The sequence below is a fragment of the Nannospalax galili genome, unplaced genomic scaffold (assembly GCF_000622305.1).
Source record: "Nannospalax galili isolate Female #2095 unplaced genomic scaffold, S.galili_v1.0 scaffold183, whole genome shotgun sequence".
Lineage (NCBI taxonomy): Eukaryota > Metazoa > Chordata > Mammalia > Rodentia > Spalacidae > Nannospalax > Nannospalax galili.
The window spans coordinates 1644877-1672554 of NW_008350555.1; the positions used below are offsets into that span (position 1 = coordinate 1644877).

The window sequence follows — 27678 nt, forward strand, 5'->3', positions numbered from 1 at the left end:
CCTAAAACTGAGAAAGGGTAACCAAATCAAGCATAAAATATTAATAACTATGTAAAGTTTTACATCTGGTCTCAGCAAAGTGTCTAAGTGCAGGCTCTGAAATCAGGCTGCTTAGGTTCCAATCTCACCTGGTGACTCCCTGAGGAACCCTGGGCAAATTATTTACACCAATTTATCACCTATAAAACAGGGATAATAAGAGTAGCCTCCTTGATTGTAAAAATCAAAGTAGTCAATCCACATACTATACCTAATTGTTAGACTTCCAGTTTGAGAACTGTGAGAAAATGAGTTTGCATTGTTTAAACCACATAGTCTATGGTATTAGTATTATGGCAGCCCTAAGGGACTAACATTCCTCTTCTAGTTATAAACCCTAACCATTTTCTAGTCAACATCAACTGAATGTTTTCCACAATGAGCTGGATAATAGCAGGAAATAAAATTAACTTTTCTTACATTGATTCTTCTTCATTATTGAACATCTGTCATGTACGCAACATTACACATGTTCAAAGACATGGAAATCTCCTAGATTCAGTTTTCCATTTCTCCAATTCCTTTTCCCTTTAAAAATAGAATTGTATAGGGCTGGAGAGATGGCTCAGCAGTTATAAACATTTGCTGCTCTTCCAGAGGACCTGGGTTTGAATCCCAGCACCCACATGGTGGCTAGCACCCATTTGTAACTCCAGTTCCAGGGGATCCAAAACGCTCTTCTAGTCTCTGGGGGCACTGCATGACAAGGGTGCCCTTACATACATGCAGGCTAAACACTCTTACACGTAAATTAAAAATAATAAACAAAAATATTTTAAATAGAATTTTATAAGCATTAAATATCAACTTTTCTACTGGCTGGTTTCCACATGACTATTACATACAAATGTTTATTAATCATCTACTAAATTTGGGGCACAGAAGTAATTATGGCATTGGATGTCAGTCCCTTTTATCTTCTTCATCTTTAAGTGACTAAATTTTAAAAATTTAAAGGCAAGACCTGAAATAGCTCAGGGGATAAACACATTGCCACCAAGCCTGACAACCTGAGGTCCATCCCCAGAACCCATATGGTAGACAGAGAGAAACAATTCCCACAAGTTGTCCTCTGATTTGCAAAATATGCCCACACACATGCACACACAAAGTAGACTGTTTTTAAATGCAATAAAAACCATTTTAAGTAGTACCAAGTATAGTGGCACACACTTTTAATCACAGCACTCAGGAGGCAGAGGCAGAGGATCTCTGTGAGTTGAAGGGCAGCCTGGTCTACATAGGAAGTTCCAGGCCAACCAAGACTATACAATGAGAGCCTGTCTTTAAAAACGATAGATAGATAAATAAACCATTTAACTTTTTAGAATCTCACTAAATAGCCCAGCCCAGATTATTCTTGAACTTTTGATTACCCTACTTCATCCTCTTGAATTGCTGTGATTATAGGAGTGTACCACCATGCCTGGCTCAAAATTATTTTATTTTGTTTGATTTCAACACATACATAACTCTAGCTGGCTTGGAACTCAATATGCAGACAAGGCTAGCCTTGAACTCAACAGCAATCCTCCTGACTATCTTTGGAGTGCTTGGTTTACAGGTGTGCACTACCACAGCACATTCAAATTTCTTTTTTAAAGCATAATTTTAAATCTCACTTCTAGTAATGTCAAATATAATCCTACTATACAAATCAGATATCAAATAACTGAATTATTTAAAGGTGCATTCCCACCTCACCCAACTTGCTAAAAAACAGAATAGGGAAGTTAGATCTCTGTTGCTTGGGGATAAATGTCTACTCTTAAAAAGACTTAGAAAAAGGAAAGTGGTTATTCACATTCCTTCTCTCTTCTCATTTTAATTTCACAGCAAAGCTCTGACATACATAAGGGACACATAGAAGTCAGGATTACATAAGAGACCATAGACAGTCATGTCCTGCCATTCACCCCAGAAGGGTTCAAGATGATACGGAATGGAACTTTGAGTGGAAAATGAAAAGGTTGGAAACTACTACTAGTAATGAATAGTATTTCTTCCCTTCTCCACCTAGAATGACAACTCTGAAGAATGACAAAAGACCAAGGTGAAGTCTGAGAGAAAAGCTACATTGGGAAACTCAGACTCAAATGGCTCTAGGTTAGGTCTTGAGCTAAAAAAGGAGTGGATAGAAAGAGAGTCTATCATGGTCTGTCCCACCTTTCCAGATAGCCTGGGCCAGAAATTTTGGCCAGTGCTAAGCCAAGCTATGTAGCAGTCATAAAAACAGCCAATGGTTATATTTAATGCTTACCACATGGAAAGTAATCTAAAGAACTTTACATGAATTAACTTCTTTGACAGCCACAACTCTACGAAGTAGATGGCATTACATCCCTGTTTCACAAACAAGGAAATCGAGGTACTGAGAAGTATAATAAACTTGCTCCAAGTCACACCATTAGACTCAGAATTATGCCCAGCCAATCAAGTCATCTACATACTCTACTATGATGCCATTGGATTTACGCCTCAAAAAGCCCAGAAACAAGGTTGTGGGAAATTACATAGGAATTTGAAGATTCAGAATCAATAAACACAGGTTACTTAATATGAATTTCACCAACACCACCAGTTCTTTGTATGTCAAGCATCGGATTATAAATTATAAAGATTTGTTAGGCAAAAATTCCATCATCTCTTCCTCAAAGTGATACTGACCTGTCAGAATTATTCTTTTCTCACAAGAGAGGCTAACGAGGGCTGTGGTCGTTTTAATGGCACTGTTCTTCAAACGATGCCCCTCATCACAGATTAGAAGATCAAACTTTATAGTCCTAATTTGATCTAGGGAACGAAGTAACATTTCATAACTGATGATAAGAACAGAATAAAATGTAGATTTGATGAATTCTTCAACTTTGTGGTCCTGGGGGGAGAAAATAATATTTAGCAAACTATAAACAAAACTGTGAAATCAAATTTGAGCAACATTTTTTTACCAGTCGCCAACCAAATATCAGAACATACTAACTCTTCCTGTCTTGGTTCTGTTGAGCTGTGTTAACAAAACACCATACATTGGGTGGCCTGAACAATAGATAGGCATTGCTCATAGCTCTTCAGACTGGGAAACCTAGATCAGCCAGTCAATGAAGGTGGTCTCAGCCACTGACCAAGCTAGTCCATTCTGTGTCTGACTCCGCCTTGTTTCTTTTCTTTTCTTTCTTCAAGTTCTGAAGTGTTCTTCCCTACAATACCTTAGATCCCTGGAATGACAGGTCTGATTGATGAGCATCTTAAGGCAAAGGACCAAAACTACCCCCTAAGCAACAGTCTTTGGCACCAACATAGCTGATTCTGAGATAATAGTCTGAGGTAATGAACAATCAGACCACAGCCTGACCAGGAGGAGGTGGACTGTAACCATGGAAACCTCCACCCCCTGCCTGTGCTTGTCTTTCCTTTGTAACAATGAGACTGAAGTAGTCACTTTGAAGACAGATTTTGAGATCACTAGACCTCTGCTCTCCCCAGTGTGATGATGCTGTAAAAAAAAGTTCCTTTCCTACCTTCACCACAGTTCATCTCTTTGATGGACAGGTGGCTGAGCCTAACTGGCAGGCTCCCTAGAGCTAGGGTTTTGACACTTCTCCCTCACTTCATTGGGAGGTCCTGCTCACATGGTAGAGAGATGAAGCTCTGATGACTCTTCCTTTAGTACAAGGTACTAATCCCATTACAGGGCTCCACTCTTATGACCTCATCTAATCCTAATCACCCCCCAAAGGCCCCACCTCCTAAAACCATTACAACTTTCTGAATGACATATTATTTTGAAGCCCATAAAACCATTCTATTTTCTCAGGATTCAGTAAAATATATGAGATACTCAACATTTTATTATAAAATAGATTTTCTGGGGCTGGAGGGATGGCCCAGCTGTTAAGAACACTGGTTGTTCTTGCAGAAGACCCAGGTTCAAATCCCAGCACCCACAATGGCAGCTAACAACTGTCCATAACTCCAGTCCCAGGGGATCCGACAGCCTTTTCTGACCTCCGCGGGCATTGCATGACACGGGTGCACTTACTTACATGCAGGCAATACACACATACACATAAAATAAAAACAAACAAATAAATAAATAAATAAAATAGATTGTCTTAAATGACTGTAAGACTGTAATGCTAGAATCCAATCTCAGCCAGGCGTGGTGGCGCACGCCTTTAATCACAGCATTTGGGAGGCAGAGACAGGCGGATCTTTGTGAATTCGAGGCCAGCCTGGTCTACATAGTGAGTTCCAGGGCAGCTGAGGCTACAGGGAGACCCTGGCTCAAAAAGACCAAAAAAAAAAAAAAAAAAAAAGAATCCAATCTCTACTCAGGCCTCCTCTCACAGATACTGACAGACACCCTACTGGGTCTTGCCTATGAGCCCCAAGCTAGCTAGCAGACTGGCTTGACAACATCTCACCTGGGAAGTAAGTCTACTAAGTGGTGCCACATCTTTTCCCCATTCTTTTTTCTGCCTCCTGCCTGAGAATCAGAGAGCATGGATGCAGTGTCTTGTGTGAACCTCCTCCATCCTCAAGTGTGAGCCTCCTCCACCCTCAAAAGGTGTTAAGAGACTCTCACTTGGGCTCTGATTCTCTTCAGAGATTCTGCCATGCTGTCTATTTTTGGTGCTGGGGTCTGAATTAGCCTCAGAGGCACTGTCATGCTGTTTCCCTTCTGTCTCTCTGTCCATGGGGTTAATAACTCTTCTAATCAACTCCTTAGTCCCCAGTGATCTGTCTCAGTGTCCTCTTCCCACGTCTTCCCACATCCAAAAACTAATATAGGTATTCTGAGCGTATTTAAGGTAAACTAGGCCAATCTATAATGTTAAATACATTACACGAATTCATGCCTTCATTTTCATGTGTGAGGCAGGGTCTCACTATATACCCCAGGCTGGTCTAAAGTTCTGGATCCTCCTGTCTCACTTCCTAAATGCTGGGATTAAGACATGTGCTCAGCTGCATTTTCAACTCATGATATTACATTACCACACTGCAATTCAATGAGCATTTGCATATTGAATCAGAGTTTCAACTTTAAACTTGGGATAGAACCAAAGATATTCATCCCATAACAACTGAAACTCAAAATGTACGCTTTCACTTTTGTGAAAAGGGCTTGTGGAATTGCACTCAAAAAGTTAAGAACTGAATTATACTAACTTTAAAAACTATTTTTTTAAATATTTTATTTATTATTTTTATTTTATGTGTATGCGTGTATTGCCTACATGTAGGTGAGTGCGCCCCTGTCGTGTAATGCCTGCAAAGGACAGAAGAGGCCGTCAGATCCCCTGGAACTGGAGTTACAGACAGTTGTTAGCTGCCATGTGGGTGCTTCTGCAAGAACAGTCAGTGTTCTTAACCACTGAGCCATCTCTCCAGCCCCAAAGCTAGATATTTTAAGAATGAATAAAGTTTAAACCTTTAAAAATCTCTTACCTGATCAACAGTAAATATCTTGATCCTTTCACTTCCCAGCCACTTTTGAAATTCTTTCCTCCAATTATTCACCAAGCTTCCAGGTGTGACAATTAACGTCTTTTTTATTACTGGCTTGCCTCCATAGGGTCCCTGACACTGTAGGGTCCAGATGAGCGAAATACACTGCAAGGTTTTTCCCAAGCCCATTTCATCAGCAAGAATAGCTCCACATCTGCCATTCACTCTGTTAAAATATTTATACTTTGTTGAATCACAATAAGAAAATATTTCATGCTCCTAAAATCATTAAGAACAGGAAATGGCATTCTGTAATAGTGAAACAGAAGACTAGTCTAGGCTTCATTTGGCTGATCTACAACCTACTACTTTTGAATCTTTGACAATTACTTCCTTTATATATTGTTAACTAACTACCAAAACAGAAATCAGAAAATCAGAGACCTCAGTATAAATCATCTTTTACTGTTTTATATATATGTATTTGAATACCAGAAATGTAAACTAATTTCATATCCACATTTGGATAATTTAACTATAATTATGTTTTATGTTTTCCATCACTAATATTTGAATACTTTGTAGTCAGTTTCAGTATTCCATATCAAAACAATTCAAAATATATTAAAATTTGTAGTCACCAAGATCTACAGAGCTGAAATTGTTTAAAATAAATACATTTGTTCTAGTATAAGAATTAATTACTTTCTGCACAAGACTCATGCAAGCTCAAGCCAGAAAAAAATCTCAGCATGGAAATGGGGAAGTGGGGAAGAAACCTGAACCTTACCCAAGAAACTATTAGCAACCCATATCTCCTGGGTGAGGGAAAGTTGGTTTTCTTTAAGGTGTGAGGCTAGATAGATTAACCAGGCTCCACTGGATAGGTGCATACTGAAGAACATTTGGGGACGCAAACTTGACTTGATAGGCCTTAATATATACGAACAGTACATAAAATCCAATGGGGGGGCTGTAAGGAGGGGTATAGATAGGGGAGGGGGTCTTAATATGATCAAATATATTTTATGAAATTTGCAAAATTTCAACTAAAAATGAGAAAAAAATTTAAATGTTTAAAACTCTCTGGCAGATAATGAAGTCATCAACCAAAATAGCTTAGTAAAAGTCTGTTATCCTACTAATATTAATACAACTTGAAATTTAAAGTCATTAGGAATATTACTCTGCTCATACAATCACTATATTTTAAGCCTTTAGATAGCAATATGACATAAACTTAAGAGTTACAAAGCCCAAGGGAATTAAGGACATTCCCAAAAATATAAGTATAGTTTGTTATTTAATAATAATTCTTATTAGTAGAAATAAGCACTAACAAGTAGGGTCAGGGAGATGTCTCAATTCATAAAGTGCCTATAGCACACACAATGACTTGAGTTCAATCCCCAGAATCCACATAAAAGATCAGGCATGGTGGCACACAGTTGTAATCCCAGTGTAAGAGTGGTAGAGATAGACAGACCTGCCTTGCCTAATTGGCAGATTTCAGGCCAGTGAGACACCTTGTTTCAGAAAACAAGGTGGACCTGGAGAACTCAGTAGAACATCAGACTTTTAATCTGACGGTCCAGGGTTCACTTCCCTTACATGTTGCTGGAAGTGGTGATTCATGCCTTTAATCCCAGCATACAAAAGGCAAAAGCAGGTGGATCTCTGTGAGTTCCAGGCCAGCCTGCTCTATATAGCAAGTTCTAGGCCAGCCAAAGGCTACACAGTAAGACCCTGTCTCAAAAACAAACAGGGCCCATGACTTTAACTCCAGAATCAGGAGGCAGAGACAGGCAGGTTTCTGTGAAATGAAGGGCAGCCTGGTATGCATAGCAAGCTCCAGGCCAAAAAAAGAAAGATGCCAGGCGTGGTGGCGCATGCCTTTAATCCCAGCACTCGGGAGGCAGAGGCTGGTGGATCTCTGAGTTCAAGGCCAGCCTGGTCTCCATAGCGAATCCGGTCTCAAAAAGACAAAAAAAAAAAAAAAAAAGAAAGAAAGAAAGAGAGAGAGAGAGAGAGAGAGGGAGGGAGGGAGGGAGGGAGGGAGGGGACGGAGGGACGGAGGGAGGGAAAAAGAAAAAAAATAACCAAAATGGACAGCTCCTGAGAAATGACATCCAAGGTTGACCTCTGGTCTCCAAATACACAGACATAGAAGTGCGTGCATATACACATACACATACACAAGAAATACATATGCATAAAGGGTTGAGTAAATAGATGAAATCAGATGGTCTTCAAAAGCTTCATATGCCATCCTCAGTGAAGCTCTACATGGAATCCTCTCACAGAAGTGAAATCTGAGGGAAATTAAATCTATTAACGCACTTTTAATTTTCGCATTTGGGTCCTTCATATTGCTTAATCTCCTCTGGACACCAGAGCCAAATAAATGGTGCTTTCAAAAAAAAATGTATATATGCTCTGTGACCATAGACCTTTATTAGCAGGGAAATATAAGCTTGGCATGGTAGCCTACGTATAGTTGAATCAATTTGAAAGAATTAAATGTTTAAAACTATGTGAGGCTCTATATACATATGTGTATTATTCAGGGTTCTCCAAAGAAACAGAACCAGTGGAATGGATATATATGTATAGAGGTTTATCAGCTTAGCTCACAGGATAGAGTCCGAGCAGTCCAACAATGGCTGCACCACCCTGGAGAGGCTGAGAATCTGTAGTCGCTCAGTCCACGAGGCTTGGATGTCTCAGTAGTCCCAATCTGGCGCTGAAGGTCTGATGAATTCCAAAAGATCAGCTAGTCTTCAGTCTACAGCAGCAAGACGAACTCACCAGCGAGAGAGAGAGGCAAGCAGCAAGAAGCCTGGCATTCTCCTCTGCCATGGCCTTTTATACGGGCTGCCATCAGAAGGTAACACCCACATTTAGGGTGTATCTTCCAGCTTCAGATGACCCAATCAAGAAGAGCTCTCTCATTTCAGTTAATCCCAGATCCAGTCAAGTTGACACCCAGGATTAGCCATCACAATATGTAAACTTAAATTATATATGTGTATGTATTTATATTAGAGGTTAGAGAAAAGAGCCCTTAACTTAAAAGTGTCTAACACTGCTTCTTCATAGACATATAATGGGAGAGCAAATCTCTCTAAGCCTTATCATTGTCCATAAAATGAATCTAGTATTTTCCCTACCTATGGCACAAGGTTTTTGTGATGATCAAGTGTAATAATATACATAAAAGACTACATAAATTGGATAATAAAGGAAGGAAAAAGCTACTTAAGAGTAAGGACTGGGGCTGGAGAGATGGCTCAGTGGATAAGAGCACTGACTGCTCTTGCAGAGGACCCGGGTTCAATTCCCAGCACCCACATGGCAGCTATAAACCGTCCTTTACTCCAGTTCCAGGGAAATCCAACACCCTCTTCTGACCTCCACGGCATTGCACAACATGGGTGCACTCACTTACATGCAGGGAATACACTCATACACATAAAATAAAAATAATGAATAAAATATTTTTTTAAAAGAGTAAGGACCATGGTCCTCACTCCTGAATGCCTACATCTCAGCAGGACATCTAGCCCATGGCGTCCATCAGGAACCACTGAAAAAATGCACACTGAGTCAAAGTCTCCTTTCCTACCAACTAAATTCATGGTGCACCCTTGAGACTCATTCTGTCAAACTCTTTCAGCAAGCCTAATTATTATTTAAGAAGTTAAATGAAAACTCAAATTAGACTAGATTTATTTATTTTCCTACCTTGTTCCCATTACACATTCATAAAGGAATATGATTCCTTCTTTCTGATGTGGTCGAAGATGATGTACAAGATAAGGATCTATCACCACGTCCACGAGAGGAAAGCAGCTCTTATTGAACATCCACTGGTGAATCTTGTCTGGTCGTGGCATAACAAGGGAATCTTAAAAAACGGTAAAACATCGATGTGATGTCACATCTTCAGCAACTACATTATCTTGGTTTCATTACTCCTAAGACAGAACTGTTTGCCGTCATTTGTGGTCAAAAAAAATGTATATATGTGTTTATATTTATATGTATACATATGCACATATGTGTGTACATATGTCTGTTTGTGTATATATGCTATGTATAGTGACCCACCCCTGTAACTCCGGCACTCTGGAGGCAGAGGCAAGAGGATAGGAAATCCCAGGCCAGTCTGATACATAGTGATACAAAAGAGGAGAAAAAGAAGGAAGGGGAGAGATGGGGGAGGGAAAGGGAGGGCAGAGGAGAGAAAGAGAAAAGTTACAAAATTTTAAGTCTCATGTCTTACTATTACTACAAGATTTAATGCAAGAAATTATGAAGAAGACCCAAACTTCACATGCTGCAAAGTACTCCAAAACCACTGAAATTCACTTTTATCTAATAAGAACTTTAGTAAACCACAACATTCCACAGTTCAGAGCAAAGAGAGCTATTCCCACTTGAAAGTATAGGCTGGAATTGTGCCAAGATGCCCTTGCCAACATTCACAGATTCTCTCTGAAAATCAGACTCCCCAAACTTAAAAGAAAGGCTGCCTTTATTTTCAGGCCTGTATACACTGAAAATGACCATCACTTCTATCGACATTAATCAGAACTTAGAATGACAAATTTTCAGTGATTTAGTCATCAGTATTTGCATAGTTAATTATTACATTCATGAACGTCAAATTCATGATCCTCTGCAAAGCAGAATGAAGTAACCATCAAATGATAATCTTTTAGAAATATGCTAACACAAGTTTAAAAGGTTCATTAAAACACCCCCAAGACAAAATCAAATATAACTATGAGTCTCAACTGAGAAATCTGGAGAAAATAAATCCATCAAAATAATTTTAAACTATATTTGCATGTTTACAATATGTTTAGAATTTAATTCAATCAAAAAAGAAGAAGATATAAAAAAGGAAGAATAAAGACAGTCACAGAATGAGAGCTTGGTTCTGTTACCACAGGCAAGTACCCACTTGATCTACTCCCCCACTGGATCCCAAATTGTTCTTTTGCATTTTGCCACATTAGTAATATAGAACCATCAGTACATTTTCTCCTACAGTCTGAGAGCTCTCCTAAACTCAAAGGTTAAAATCATGATGGCAGCTGTACTATAAGAATCAATGTTCCTAGAACACAGAGGACCAATTAGGAACCTGCCTAATGCCCAAAGAGAAATGCTGTTTTTATTTAGGATGCAGCAGTTCCAGGATAACCTTGTGATGCAGGGACTCTGGCCAGTTCCCACTACAGGGAATCTAGATCCTTTTCTCTAGCCAATGGATACAATAGGGAGAGTTTTGTGGTCTCTTGTAGGCAGGGACTACACTCCTCAACTGAAAGAAGTAGATGACAGCTAGAGATGACTCATCAAACTTTATTCTAATGGGGGTGGGAGGCTTGAGACAGAATAGTGAGTCTGGAAGGCCTTACAAGACTGCAAAATTAGCAGGTGAGAAAAGCCTGTTGGCAAAAAGAAGGGCCAGAATCCCACTGGCAGAAGTACTCAGTAATGTGTGAAGGTGACCTGTGGCTCATTATAAACTACATGTAACAAAGTGCATCTGTGAGAAGGCCTACGCTATGCAAAGAGCTTGGATACTGGAATATAAAAGCCCCCATCCTTTGTACAGCGTTGCCATAGAGCTGCTAAACTTTTCCTCTGCTCCTGCCTGCTTGTAGTGTACTATTTCTTAATAAACTGTCTCTGTTGATGCTGTAACTATGTATCCCTGCTCAATCCTTTGTTCTAGGAAACAAGAATCTGGAAATCTCTGCAAATGCCCACCAAACCTCAAGATCAACATTTATCAACGGGATTTTGAATTTATATATTAAATAACACTCAAGCTGTTATTTGACTTAAATATTATCTTGTATGTCAGATGATATATCTGAAGAACGTAACTTTCACCAGCAATTTCTAAAATATTATATATATATATATGGGGGCACTCATGCAATGGTAGGATGTAGAGGTCAGAGGACAACTTGTAAGAATTGGTTCTTTCCTTCCACAATGTGGGTCCAGGGACTGAACTTAGGTCATTAGGCTTGATGGTAAGTGCCTTTCTTTATCCACTAAGTCATTTCATCAACCCTGACCTAAATTTTTGTTTTGTTTTATCTTGGTTTTGAGACAAGTCTCACTACATAGTCTAGACTGGCTTTGAACTCACTATGTTGCCCAGGCTGGCCTTGATCATCTGCAAAATTTAAAACAAAAATTAAACTTCAAATTTATATACCAAAAATCTATAGACAAGAAAAACAGATTAATAAAATTACTTTAAAATCTTACTTGGTGTATGTGGGTCATGTCGTGGTTTGCAGTTTTGAAAATCATTTTGTCTTTTTTCCTTTAAGCTTGATTGACAAATGCTTTTGAAAGGGTTAGAAAAGCATTTCCTGGCAGTCTGAGAACTTGGGATGGCAGGACTTCCTCTTCCACATTGAAAACACCTGCCACTGTTGAAGTCATCTGAAGAGACTGTGCCCAAGATTTCTATTTCTTTTCCACCAATCATCAATGTTTGGCTCTCTTCTAAATTTTCAAGCTCTCTGAATTTATATCCAATGCCTTTGAAAAAGAAAACAAAAACAATTTAACTAAGTGACAATCTAAGATACATACTTCATTAAGCAGAATGGAAACATAATTTATCATTTTGATTAAGAAAAATATCTAAGAACAAGGAAGATGGTTCAGCAGGTAAAAAGGCTAGCTGCCTAAGCCAGATGACCAGTTCAATCATGGGAACCTGTGAAAAGGTAGATGCAACATCTACAACCTCAGCATTCCTATCGTGATATGGGAAGAAAAGACAGGAAAATCTCTTGGCAGCTCTTGGGCCAACTAGTCCTGAGTACATGACTCCCAGAAGTTGTCCTTGACCTTCACACACACACACACACACACACACACACAAAACACACATGCACATGCACACACACAAACACAAGCACTAAATAAATGTTTTTAAAAGATAAACATCTAGCCAGGCATGGTGGCACACCCCTTTTTTTAGTCCCAGTACTCAGAAGGCAGAGGCAGGCAGATCTCTGTGAGTTCCAGGTCAGCTAGGGCTACAGGGAGACCCTGTCTCAAAAAGACAAAAAAAAAAAAAAAATAGCCACCTAAGAGACTCAAGAGAGATGGCTCAGTAGTTAAGAGCATTGGTTGCTCTTGCAGAGAACCCAGGTTTGGTTCCCACCATTCACATGGCAGCTAACAACCATCTTGTAACTCCAGTTCTAGGGGATCTGATGCTCTCTTCCAACCTCCAAAGGCATTGCACAACAGGGGTACACTTACATACATGCAGGCAATGCACTTATACACATAAAATAAAAATTATTTTTATATATATTTATATATATGACTTGAGCAGACATTTCCTTTTATCTTAGAGCATCCTTTCTCTGTCTTTTCCCCTCCCGGAATGCATGTGTTAGTGGTTTGAAGGTATTCACGGGTCTCTTGGGCTGTACTTGCTTTTCTTCAATCTTTTTGGTTCTATTCCTTAGACTTGATAATTTCCATAGAAATATCTTCATGTTTGCTGATATTTTCTTTTTTTCACCTTTTTGAGACAGGCTCTCCCTGTAGCCCTAGCTGACCTCAAACTCACTTTGTAGACCAGGCTGTCGTTGAACTCACAGAGATCTGCCTGTCTCTGCCTCCAAGTGCTGGGATTAAAGGTGTGCACCACCATGCCCAGCTGAGCTCTTTTTTTTCTTAATTTTTATTTTATGTGTATGAATGTTTTGCCTGTTTGTAAGCACACCCATATTGTGCAATGCCTGTAGATGTCGAAGAGGCTGTTGGATCCCCTGGGAGTGGAGTTACTGACAGCTGTTAGCTGCCGTGTGGGTGCTGGGATTCAAACCCAGGTCTTCTCCAAGAACAGTCAGTGTTCTTAACCGCTGAGCCATCTCCCCAGCTCCAATTTTTTTTTAATTTAAAAAATACACCTTTATTGAATTCTATTAAGAGTTTTGTCAACTTTGCATTGAAAAATCAAGTCAATAAAATAGTTTTAGACAGGAAGCAAGGGCTTTTTTTCTGTGAAGAAAACAGAAAAACACCATTGTTTCTATTTCCTCATAGAAACTGCTAGAAATTAGAAATTTGAAAGACTATCAACCCCTGCCATGGCTGGTGCTATACTGTCCTGAAGGAGATGGCAAAGTCAAAATACTGTTCTGGAAAGAAGTCATTGTATGCCCAGTTCCACCTCCTTAATGAGAGAGAGAAAAAACAGTATTTTCTGTTTCTTGGAATCACTATTAATTCAATGGACAATTAAGTTTTGCAATGTATAAAGTGCTATGGAATATAAATATAAATAACTCAGTTATGCTCTGCTTAAAAATGAGCTCATTAGTCCGATTACATTTAGACTACTATGCTTACTAGGACAGCTAATCTTGGTAGTTAACGTGACTGGATCTGGAATCAGCTAAAACGCAGGCCTCTGGGTATTCAAGTGATTGACTTTTGGCTCAATTCTTTTGAGGCAGTGTCTCTTGTAGAAGTGGAGGCTCATGCCTTCTTGGCTAGGCTAGAAGCCAGCAAGTCTCAGTGATTCTCCTGTCTCCACTGCCCCTGGAATGGGGTTACTGGCATTTTTGGGGATGTCTGGCTTCTTAAATGGATGTTGGAGTCAAAACTCTTGGTTCTCATGATTGCAGAGCAGGTATTCTTAACCACTGGACCATCTCTCCAGCCCCAAGAAAAATCTTTTAATTTTGAAATATCTTCATAATTTTAATTCCCATACGTTTCATTTGATTTTGATTCATTTTGAAGCCTCTCTCAAACAAATACAAATCTCCCTAAAACTTTCTTAACAACTGCTTGCACTTTATTTTTCATACTTGATCTTTATCTACATGATGGTCATTGAGCCTGCCTGTCTTACCACAATTACCAGTAATTTTTTTTTTTTCGGTCTTTTTGAAGCAGGGTCTCCCTGTAGCCCCAGCTGTCCTGGAACTCACTATGTAGACCAGGCTGGCCTTGAACTCACAGAGATCCGTCTGCCTCTGCCTCCCGAATGCTGGGACTACAGGCGTGGGCCACCATACCCGGCTAATTACTAGTAATTTTAACACTCCAGTTTTTGGTTTTCTTAGTCTCTTACCCTATAACATATTTAAATTCTGTAAATGCACAATGCAGGAAATTTGCTTGATTATATATAGGAAATAACATAGAATTAACTCCAGGTTGATATATTTATTAATGCTATAATTAGGAATCCAAGTCCTATGTTTAGATGTTTTCATTTTGAAAACCAATATAATCTCCATTATTGTTTAAATCCATGGCTCAATGCCTGGCTGGATTTTAAAATCACCAAGTAATCTGCAATATTCCTATTTGTTCAGTCCTTTTCCATCCTGGTAAAATAAATCAGAACCTCAGAAATCAAGCCTTACACACCAGCATTTTTTTTTTTAAAGCATATCAAGTGGTTCTACTTGAACAGCCAGGGTAAAAACCCCACTGATTTAAGCCTAATTTGCAACTGTTTTTTTTTTTCCCGTACTTGCAGCTGAAAGATTATTGTATTATAAACTGCATGTACACAAAACCACGTATGCTCTACCTTATCAGAGGGATATTCTAGTCCTTCAGATGATTTTCATCTCTCTAGCTAGAATTTAAATATAAGAAGACATAACACCCCATGAACAAATTTTCTAAAAATATAGCCTCAACTGACCTTAATCAACAATATAGAACATGTTCAGTACATTGTTCTCTTTAGTTTCTCTAATCACTGGGCATAATATTGTCATACCATATTTCCTTAGGAAATAAAATATTCTATTGCAGGTCACTTACTTCAGCTTCAACTATTACCATCCTATCACTGCCCTTTGCAGGTTACATTCCTGAAACACTGCACTAGTCTCAATTCTCTCATGCCTTTGACTTTTCATACACTCTTCCTTCTTGCTCAATATATCCAAATCTTCTCATCTTCAAATATTAAATGGTGTCCCCCTGTGAAGCACACCTTCAGTATTAAGTGGTGTCCCCTATGAAGCATACCTTCAATATTAAATGGCATCTCCTATAAAGCACACCTTCAATATTAAATGGCGTCTCCTATGAAGCACACCCCTAGTCTCCTAAGCTGTTTTAAGTGGTCCCTTAATGCTGCCATTGAAATGAGTAAGAATTCTTACAGAAACAATTATTTTACTGTTTCCTAATTACCAGTTATGTTGCTTTGTCCCTAGCATAGTGGTTGCAATATAACAAATGGGGGGGAAAAAAACCCACACAAACTATAAACTGCATCTTTTTGCCGGGGGGGGGGGGGTTTTTTGAGACAGGGTCTTCCTGTTGCCCCAGCTGTCCTGGAACTCACTATGTAGACCAGGCTGGCCTGGAACTCACAGAGATCCACCTGCCTCTGCCTCCCAAGTGCTGGGATTAAAGGCGTGCGTCACCACGCCTGGCTATAAACTGTATCTTTAAGTGAATGAATGAACATGCAGAATAGATTTTATACTTTGGCCCTACTCAAAACGTCTCAAAACTACATAATAGAAAACAATACAGAAAATACTAGTGTGACGCATTCCTTGTTTGTAGGCTACTCTGCATTATATGTTACACTGGGAACATTTTGAAACAGAAACGTGGTAACTTAGATGTGTGAACCAATCAGGCCAAACATATATCACTTTATTCTATTTTTCAAAAATTTATTGAGTAGCACTAAATAGTATCAATTAATTTCTAATTGTAACACCTTTAAGATTCCAGTCACTTAATATTCTAGGGGGGGAAAAGACACCAAGACAAACTGCTTCATCTCAAAAAAGTGCTAAAATAACTCATTGATTTATTATTTGTAGCTCATTAATTACTTCTGAAGAAAATAAAACTGTAGGACAGAATTTGCCTAAATGAGCTAGCACAGGTCATATGATTGTTACATACCATATACTGTCAAGGCATAAAATTCAACTAAAGAACACCCTATTCTATCCCATTATAAGGCCCAATTACGCTTCAATTGTACAATCAAAAATATATACTCATAGCCGGGAGTGGTGGCGCATGACTTTAATCCCAGCACTTGGGAGGCAGAGGCAGGCAGATCTCTGTGAGTTCAAGGCCAGCCTGGTCTACATAGTGAGTTCCAGGACACAGCTGGGGCTACAGGGAGACCCTGTCTCAAAAAGAGCGAAAAATAAACATTTTAAAAATAAAAAATATATATATATACTCATTTTAGACTGAATAATAAACAGATAATAGCACAATACCTCTTCCAATGTCTTTGCCTTCCAGATCTTTTAATGTAAATGATCTTCCTTTTACAATAAGAATAGCATCACCTTCCCATTTTTTGTGTTTTTTCTTTGAAGCTTTACACCAAACAACACTGAAGTATTTAACTAGGCTAGCGGGTTCCTCCTCTTGTGCCTTGGAATCTGTTATTTCTTTAGAGGCTGAATGAACTGAAATAAAAAGTAAATAAATCACACTAAAGATGACTTTAATTTCTAATTATCAAAGTCAACAAAACAAAAATAAATAAGCGCAGTCAGGCATGATGGTATATTCCTGTAATCCCAGAACACTGGGGGTACAGGCAGGTCATCCTTGACTACATATTGAATTCAAGGCAAACCTGGGCTATATGAGTAGTACTTACTATTATTATTAATATTCAGAGTATCTGAGGACTAATGAGATGGCTCAGTAGGTAAAGGCACCTGCCATCAAGCTTGGCAATCTTAATTTGGTTCCCAAAACCCATATGATGGAAGGAGAGAACCAACAAGTTGGTTCTGCAAGTTGTCCTCTGATATCCACTCACACATACTACAAACACACACACATACACAAATAAATGCAAAAACAAAAATGTTAAGAGTATCTGACATATTCATTTTAGCATTTTAGAAACTGAACAATCCAAAACTCAGGTGCAAACATCACCATGAATATAATGAACACAATTTTTTGTCTATAAATCACATAAATTCAACTGAAATAGAGTAACATACTCATTGTAAACAATTTGGGACCTTAGAAATGAAAGCTATTAGTTCCATGTCTGGAGCATGAAAAAATATCTGAAATTATGCTTTAATGACTGATTTAATTAATATGACAAATTGAGGACAAGATGAGTTTCCTGAAATTTAAAAAAAAAACTTTTCTTCCTTTCTCCTTCCTTCCTTGTTCCTCCTTCCTTCCTCCCTTTCTCCTTCCTTCCTTCCTCCCTTCCTTCCTCCTTCCTTCTTCCTTCCTTCTTCCTTTGTCCTTCCTCCTTCCTTCCTCCTTCCTTCCTCCCTTCCTCCTTCCTTCCTTCCTCCTTCCTTCTTCCTTCCTTCCTTCCTTCCTCCCTCCCCCCCTCCCCCTTCCTTCCTTCTTCCTTCCTTCCTTCCTCCTTCCTTCCTCCCTCCCTCCCCTCCCTTCTTCCCTCCTTCCTTCCTCCTTCCTTCCCTCTCTCCTTGCCTTCCCTCTCTCCATTCTCTCTTCCTTTCCCTTCTACTACAGTGTAACAAGCTCTTCTTAAACATTTCACCCTGGTTTTTTCCTTCCTTTCTTTGTATTTTTGAGACAGAGTCTCCCTGTAGCCCCAGCTGGCCTGGAACTTGCTATGTAGACCAGACTATCCTCGAACTCAGCAATCCGCCTGCCTCTACAACCTGAGTGCTGGGATTAAAAGCATGAACCACCATGCCCAGCTCTCCATTTATTGACAAATTTTGTACATATTCTGTGTACAACCTAAATGCTGTGCTTTGCTCAACATTTCCCCATCTCCAAACCTCACCCCATCTCCTGACAGCCACCATTCTCTGCTTCTGCCTCAACATTTGTACCTGCCACAAATAAGTGAAATCATACACTAACTGTCCTTCTGTACTCAGCCTATTTCATTTAGGATAACGTCCTCCAGGTTCACCCATGCTGCCACAGGATTTCCTTTTTGAAGGTCGAACAGACTTCTATTGACATACTTTCTTCATGCATTCATCTGTTGATGGACATGTATATTTATTTCATCTTTCCAGTGTGGGGGTGTGTGAAATGGAGGGTGTGTGTGTGTGTAGGAGGAGGTGTTAGACAAGGTTTCATGTAGTCCAGCCTGGCCTAAAACACACTATGTAGCTGAGGCTAGCCTGGAACTCTGCCTCTACCTTCCAAGTACCAGGTTTACAAGCATATGTCATATGCCCAGTGCTGTATCTTGATTACTGTGACTATAATATTACATTCAAACATGAAAATACAGATAGCTCAGGCCGGAGAGATGGCTCAGCAGTTAAGAACACTGGTTGTTCTTGCAGAAGACCCAGGTTCAAATCCCAGCACCCACATGGCAGCTAACAACTGTCTGTAACTCCAGTCCCAGGGGATCTGACAACCTCTTCTGACCAATGCAGGCATTGCATGACACGGGTGAACTTACCTACATGCGGGCAATACATGCATACACATAAAATAAAAATAAAAAATAAACTTAAAAGAAAAAGAAAATACATATAACTCTTCAACATACTGATTTCATTTTCTTTTTGTTGTTTTATATGGTGCTAGGGACTGAATCTAGATACTTAAACAAAGTAGCACTTTATCGCTGAGTGACATCCCACACCCTCCTTTTTTTAAAAAAAAAAAAAATATTGAGTCCATGTGTGTAGCTAAAGGCTACATAACAAGAAACAAGGCCAGATACCTTCCTTTGAGTTACTGGCCAGGGTAGCCCAAAAGACCCCCAGACAGTAACCCAGCACAGAACTGGAAAATGAACAGGAGACCCCAATCTCATCTAAAGGAATGTTGGCAACTGATTGCTGCCAAATGAGGAACAGCTGATCTTCATAAAACAAGGCTCTGTATATAGGCTGACTAGATTCAGCAGGATGGACTTGCACTGGGGAATGGCTGGGGGTGCCAACAACATAGTGGCCAGTAACAGGGATGACAGAGTAGATGGGCTCCAGTGGGGGGGGGGGGCGCTATGGGAGGGTGCCATTTGGGATGCGGGCATAAAGATGAATAAGATTGTTTGGGATGTTCTGTGTGAAACACACACACACACACACACACACACAATCAATCAATCAATCAATCAAAAAAATGAGTTATAAAAGTAAATAAAAAATAAATTTAAAAAAAATATATTGAGCCAGGCATGGTGGCGCACATCTTTAATCCCAGCACTTGGGAGGCAGAGGCAGGTGGATCTCTGTGAGTTCAAGGCCAGCCTGGTCTACATAGTGAGTTCCAGGACAGCTGGGGCTACAGAGAGACCTTGTCTCAAAAACACCAAAAAAATAAAATAAAATTTGAGACAGGGTCTCACTAAGCTGTCCAGGCTGGCCTTGAACTGGGTCTGTAACCCCAGCAGGCAATCCTCCTACCTCAAGCTCCAAAGTGGCACAGGCTACACGCCTGGTGTCACTTTCTTTGGATCCAGAAGTGGAATTGTTGAATAATAAAACATGGTCATGCCAGGGCAGGCAATCCTCCTACCTCAAGCTCCAAAGTGGTGCAGGCTACACGCCTGGTGTCACTTTCTTTGAATCCAGAAGTGGAATTGTTGAATAATAAAACATGGTCATGCCAGGGGTGGTAGCGCATACCTTTAATCCCAGCATTTGGGAGGCAGAGGCAGGTGGATCTCTGTGAGTTCAAGGCCAGCCTGGTCTACATAGTGAGTTCCAGGCCAGCTGGGGATACAGGGAGACCCTGTCTTAAAAACAAAAGACTGAAGAAAAAAAAAGTCATGTTTTCAAACAAAAGCAAATGTTCAACAGCAAAGTACAAGTGAGAATGAAGTGAAATATCTGTGTCTTCTAGAAAGAGGTTGAGCCACTGATTCTGAGAATTTAGTAGTATATGATCAGGAAACAAAATTATCTTCTTACAAGTCTGTGCTTTTCTACATTTCCAAGACAACCTTAGAGAAACCTCTGGAGTTGATGGAACTGACTAGAAAAGGACAAGAGAGCATATTATGGTTTATGATTACATGGGTAGATAAATCACCAAAATGATGATTTACAAGAGACACATTTGCATAACATGAATTATACCTCTCAACTTCAAAAGACAAAATAAAATAAATAAAAAAACAATGGCAGACTAGCTTGAAATTCAAAGGTTTCTAAATATTGGCATATTTTAGTGGTTTGTTTTTTCTTTTTGTTTTTGTTTTTGTTTTGAGACAGGGTCTTCCTGTAGGCCCAGCTGGCCTAGAACTCACTATGTAGACCAGGGTGGCCTTGAACTCACACCCGGCTGCAATCATTTACTTTTAAAAATAGTGATAAGCCAGGTGTGGTGTCCCATGCCTTTGATCCCAGCACTTGGGAGGCAGAGGCAGGCCAGGCAGATCTCTGTGAGTTCAAGGCCAGCGTGGTCTACATAGTGAGTTCCAGGACAGCTGGGCTACAGGGAGACCCTGTCTCAAAAAGACCAAAAAAAAAAAAAGTAAATGATTGTTCTTTTTGCTTGAAATCCTCATGATTCCACTGAAGGAAGCCTGCCAAATTCCTGTCACAGAACCTTTTACTTGTGATAATTCATCTTCAGTGTTTACTTTACTAGATTTAGAATCACCATGTAAACATACCTCTGGGTATGTTTCCAGAAAGGTTTAACTGAGCAGGGAAGACTCACCCTGAATATGGGTGACATCATCCCATAGGTTGGGATCCCAGACTGAACAAAAGGAGAAAATGAGCAGCAGCATTCATCTCACTCTGCTTCCTGACCGCACGTGCAATGTGAGCCACTGTCTATACCATCCCTGTCATGATGGACTGCACCATGATGGGCTGCTGTGAGCCAAAATAAACTCTTCCCTCCTTAAATTGGTTTTGTCAGATACTTTGTCACAGAAACAAGTAACTAATAGTCTTGTCTTCCTCTTTAATACTTATCATAGACTAAATTCTATTTACTCTTGTGTACAAACTTAACCTGACTGCCAAATTAGATCAAATTGCCCTATTATCTCAGCATAAATTATCTAAAAACTTTATGTCTGCCTTCACCATTAAACTATAAAGTCCTGAAAGGGTGGATGTGTTTTAATGTTATATATAACATATTCCCCCAGACAGAAATATTCCTCAAAACTGTCATTTTGATCTAGACACTTGCCATTAAAAAAAATAATTTTAGAAAAAAATTCAAATTCATTTCTGTTGTGTCCATTTTTATTTTCATTTTAATGCCTTTTACCTTCAGATTGATTATTTTCCACATAAATTTCATAACCAAGATTTGACCGGTCACTTTTATAATCATAATTAACATGAGTCCTTCCTAGTGATTTTTTTCTGAGAATTTCATGCTGGTGTATTTGCAGCATTTCCACCCCTCCCACTCCCCCATCCTCTTCCTCCCATGTCCCAACTCCCTATTTCTTGTCCTCTTATTGTTACATCCACATACATATGTTTGTAAATATACACATATATAATGCACTGAGTCCATTTAGTGGTGATCATGTATGTGTCCATGTTCTTAGGGCTGACACTTGGGATTAGATAACCTATCAGGGAGCTAGTCCCTAGAGAAAACTGATTCTCCCTCTCTCAGCATCTATTCATAGCTTGTAGCTCTTCATCTAGCAGTGAGACCCTGTGAAATTTCCCCCATCCACACTGGTACATCTACTGGTTTTGTTAGGCAATCATATTATGGAGATTTCATGGGCACAGCTTCCTTATCATGTCTAGAATGCAGTATCTAGTAGCAAGCATCCTGTTCTTCTGGCCCCTACAATTTTTCCAACCCTCTTTGGCAATGTTCCTTGAGCCGTAGGTGTAGGGGTTGCATGTAGGGGTTCAAGATGAAAAGTTACACGAAATCAATGGATGCTGAGGGACAGAGAATCAGTTTTCTCCAGGGACTAGCTCCCTCATAGGTCAGCCCTAAACACATGTACACATAAGCACTACTAAATGGATTCAGTGTATTATATTTATTATAAATGTATGTATATGTAATACTAATTAAAGATGAGGACAAGAAATAGAGAGGGGACATGGGAGTTGGAGAGGAAGCGGGAGGGCTGGAAATATAAAACTCATGTATGAAATTTTCATAAATAAATTTAAAAATTGGGCTGGTTGATACTTTTATTTACATTTACTCATTTATTTTCCACTATTTTCAAAGTCACTGAAAAAAATAATATAATTTCAAATTATACTAGTCAATTTAAAAGATTATAAAAAGATTATAAAAGATTGTAAAAAGGATACATTACATATCCTGGTGGGTTCACAGGTGTTTAATATGCTACTAAAAAGAACTAAATAAAGGAAAACATGTATCGACAATTTTTTTTTTTTTTTTTTGGTCTTTTTGAGCTGCCCCAGCTGGCCTGGAACTCACTATGTAGACCAGGCTGACCTCGAGCTCACAAAGATCCACCTGCCTCTGTCTCCCAAGTGCTAGTACTAAAGGCGTGCACCACCACGCCCAGCCAGATAAAATTTTTAAATATCTAAAATTGTATATAAAAATTTAACACAATTCTTTTACCTATAATTAAGTTGCGTAATTTAAGAATGTACTATAGTATTTATTATGCACCATATTTCATTTACTTCTTAATTATTTGCAATCAAATTCACCCTCAAATATTTAATTTTGAGAATTTGTGGATTTTAACATTTCAAAAAAGTATATTCAGTATCTACTGTAGTCATCTAGATAAATTTATTCCAATCATGGCTCATCAAAAAAAATTACCTCTGCTATACTAAATTGTCTTGTGACAATAAACAGTACACAAATCAGTAGAACATATTATCTTATACTTAAAAAACATGTACTAACAAAACAGCTATTTAACCACCACCAGCAGTATATATTAAACATGTTATAATAACATATGTAGGTTCATATGATAGAATAGGAAGGTAGTTGAAAATAATCTATTCATTATCCAAATTACTAACAGATTGAATGAAACAATCTTTTAACTAAACATATTTTCAAATTTAAACTACTTCTACAGAATCAAGTGTGAAACAACAAAATCATTTTGTTTTCCCAGCATCACATCTTTTTAAAGTTATCATTTTTATGTATATGAGTATATTGGCTGCATGTATATAAGTGTACCCATATTGTGCAGTACCTGAGAAGGTCACAGAAAGGTGTTGGATTCCCCTGGAACTGGAGTTACAGACAGTTGTTAGCCAACATGTGGGTGCTGGGAATTGAACCTGGGTCCTCTGTAAGAGTAGCCAGTGCTTTTAACCACTGAGCCATCATCTCTCCAGGCTCCCTAGCATCTCAGCCTATATAGCTCCTGGGCCCACACAGTTGTCTATGGCATTCGGAAGACCAGAGCTTTGCATATATTCCCTTGGAGCCAGCTGAAGCTCCTCAGTACTCCTCTTGGTGAAACTTCTCAGCAAAAACTTCTAATGGAAGTTTGTCAACTAGTTTGTCAAGTAGTCTTCAAATTTTAAAAGTTTCAATATCAAAAAGAAAGATCTAGCTCACTATTTTCCTACAATATTCATAAAACTAAACCAAAAACAAAAAAACAGCCTTCAAAAAGAGTTCCATGGTCAAATAACTAATTTTTGTATTATTCAGGAATCCTCATAAGCTGTGCTATGGTATCATGGCTGCATGGGGATGGGATTAGAGAATGTATTCAAACTTTTACAATGTAAAACAATATTGACTTACAAAAAGTTGCAGTAAATTCACTCTAATTAATGTAATTCTGGATTTTAAGATACATAAAAATAAGGTTTCTTGGGCTGGAGAGATGGCTCAGCGGTTAAGAACACTGGTTGTTCTTGCAGAAGACCCGGGTTTGAATCCCATAACCTACATGGCAGCTAACAACTGTCTGTAACTCCAGTTCCAGGGGATCCAACAGTCTCTTCTGTCCACAGGCATTGCATGACATGGGTACACTTTCCTACATGCAGGCAATACACACCTAAAATAAAAATAATAAATAAAAAAAAATTTTTTAAATAAGGTTTCTTGTTCTACATAGAACTGCTAACAAACTGTGTCATTTGACACAAAGAAACAGCAAACCTTTACAATGCCAGAGAGAAGGTGATTATAATACATTATGGACAACAAATGAATTTTCAAAGCAAATTGTGTGTGTGTGTGTGTATAATACATAAATATTTTAATTTCCATGCTGATTATAGAACCAAACCATCAGAAAAGATGCACATTTTTAACATCGAACTATTTTCTATAAACATTTTGAAAAATTAATTTTCTCCAAAACACTTGGAAAATGGATTTTGCTATACAAAGTCAATACTCAAACTGACTACTCATTATTGATTCTGAGTGTTAGCATGTTGAAATTATGTGAATTACATCTTATATCATAACTTACTTTCAATAATTTTTAAAAGCTTTCTACTGTAAAGATGTATTTACTAGAATTTTATTACCTCAACTAGATTCATTACATTTCAAATTAAAGACACAGCACAGATTAAAAAGAAAATTGTCATAAGAATATACCACAACATTGATCTCCTGACCCTCATGCCTTCAGCTCCCACATGCTAGGATATAAGGATGTGCCATCATGCCACCACACCACCAGGCCACCACACAGGGTTTAAGTAGTGTTGGGAATCTATCCCGGGGCCTCGTGCATATTAGGCAAGCACTCTACCAACTTGATTACATTCCCAGTCCTCAAAACATTTTACAATACAATATTTTACTCAATAACAAGTATAAAATGCTTTTGTAGTTCAACCAATGAAATTAAGTAACCAGACCAACCGAGTGCTCAGAGTTCACATTATTTTTACCTAGTTCTATAGTTGTAACTTCTATTTTTATTTTCTCTCACTGCAACAACTACACCTAAATGTTATAGCATTCTTCCTAAATCACAGCTCTAATCATGTCATCCCTATGATTTAAAAAGTCTTCAATAGCTTCCCACAGTATATTCAGTTATGTCTGACTTCTTAAAAATAGCATTTAATGTAATCCATAATTTGGCACTATCCAAATTGATATTCTCAGTTCCATTTTACCCACTTTACTCTTCAACAAGAACTGAGAAGCTAGCATGATTTAAGCACCAAGTTCAACTCTCAAAGTTCAGCTGGCATCAGAATCTCTCAAGGACATTACTAACAGTCTGCAAGACCCCATTCCTAGTTCTGCATTATTGGAATGGAGTCCCACTTCTTTTGTTTCTTTAAATTTTAAAATTTTTATTTATTATTTTTATTTTATGTGTATGCATGCATTGCCTGCATGTAGGTAAGTGCACCCATGTCGTGCAATGCCTGCAGAGGTCAGAAGACAAGAGGAGAGGGGAGAGAGGAGAGAAGAGGGGAGGGGAGGGGAGGAGAGGAGAGAGAGCGGTGAATGGAACCCAGGATCTTGAATAGATCCTAGCAAGCAGCACTCTAGTGCTGAGCCATATCCCCAGCCCTTCTAAGGCTTTACACTAAAGACCACAAATGAGAAGTCGAGTTTCAGAATGGGGCCTACTCACATTCCTGAAGTGTTTCAAAAGTATTTTGAATGTCTTGTAAATATTTTTAATTTGGAAGTTTTCATAAAGAAATAAAGATTTCTCACTTATTTCTATATGTAAATTTTCAGCTTGAGCTAAATAGAAGCTGCCCAATTCAGTCAAGAAAGATGTTCCTGGCTCAAGGAGCTCTCTCAATATATGTACTCATTCACGAAATGCCTGGCTAGAATGCATTTGTCCTTACATACCTTCCTTCATCCATTCTCCATGGCTTTCTGCAAGTGTTCACTGACTTCAATCTTTCTCCCTAATATTTCTGAAACTCTACCTGCCTAGTTGTAAAGCCTGGCTTAAAGTATTTCCTCATCAAAATTCCAACAAAAACAGAAACTTTAAAAAATATTATTTTTATTTTACGTGTATTGCCTGCATAGGTGAAAGAGCACCTGGGTCATATTATACCCACAAAGGGTGTTGAATCCCCTGGGCCTGGAGTTATAGACAGTTGTTAGCCGCCATGTGGATGCTGGAAATTGAACCCAGGTCCTCTGAAAGAGCAGTCAGTGCTCTTAATCACTGAGCCATCTCTCCAGTCCTCCAAAATGGAAATCTTTTAAGGCATATATTAAAGATTTAACATAAAGGCCTGGACAGATGACTCAGTGGTTAAGAGCACTGTCTGCTCTTTCAGAGGACCTGAGTTTAATTCCCAACACACACAGTGGCTATCAACCATCTATAACTCCAGTTCCAGTGAATCAACATCCTCTTCTGGCCTCTGCAGGTATTGCACGACACAGGTACACTTACATACATGTAGGAAAAAAACTCACACACATAAAGTACAAATAAATAAATCAAAAAATTTTAAGATTTAACATAAATTCAATTTAACATATTCAAGTTAACATAAATTCAATGTTTATTTATTTACTTATTTATTTTTTTTTTTTTTGTCTTTTTGAGACAGGGTCCCCCTGTAGCCCCAGATGGACTGGAACTTACTATATAGACCAGGCTGCCCTTGAACTCACAGAGATTTACCTGTCTCTACCTCCCAAGTGCTAGGATTAAAGGTGTGCCCAACCATGCCCTGCCCATAAATTCAATATGTAACCTTTAAAAAATTAAAATTTTATTTCCACAAATTCTAAAACAACAATATTTACAAAAATCACAACTACAGATTAAATTGTACACTACAAGCATGTTGCCTTTTTATTTTCTTTCAAAGTAAATTTTTAATTTTAATTCTTTTTAATTCTCTTACCATAAAAGAAACATTTTCCAGAAATTTAAAATAAAAGTCTAACTTTAATCACAGTCACAATATATAATACTTCCAATAAAACACTTGACCTCTTTTAGCAGGGCAAAAAAAAAGGAGGGAAGGGGATAGGGTAGTGATACAAGTTCATTGATTTCATAACCTAACACTTCATTTGGGGGGAGGGCAGGGAGACGGGATTTCCTGGCTGGTCTTGAACTCACTCTGTAGACCACAGTGGCCTAGAACTCATTACCATGCTCAGCCTAATAACCTAACTTTTTTAAGTTTTTTTTTTAAGTTTTTTAAATTTAATAACCACATGATTAGAAGAAGCATTTCATTACATCTTTAACATATTCAGTAACACATTCCAGAGCAAGGATACATCTCTTTCAAAGGTGGCTGTAAATTTTTA

At 38.6% G+C, this 27678-nt stretch overlaps 1 protein-coding gene across 2 annotated transcripts in view; it reads right to left on the reverse strand.

Moving 5' to 3' along the window:
* Rad54b (RAD54 homolog B) overlaps positions 1 to 27678 on the reverse strand; it is a 110666-nt gene that overhangs the window by 21718 nt on the left and 61270 nt on the right. The window contains exons 4-8 of one of the 2 annotated variants that reach the window (XM_008847835.2): positions 16779 to 16973; positions 11788 to 12066; positions 9235 to 9397; positions 5491 to 5716; positions 2707 to 2914 (exon numbers count right to left, since the gene is read on the reverse strand). In XM_008847835.2, coding sequence (XP_008846057.1) covers positions 2707 to 2914; positions 5491 to 5716; positions 9235 to 9397; positions 11788 to 12066; positions 16779 to 16973 — 1071 coding nt within the window. The remainder of the gene's footprint in view (positions 1 to 2706; positions 2915 to 5490; positions 5717 to 9234; positions 9398 to 11787; positions 12067 to 16778; positions 16974 to 27678) is intronic. The other variant, XM_029570817.1, reaches the window with a different exon arrangement.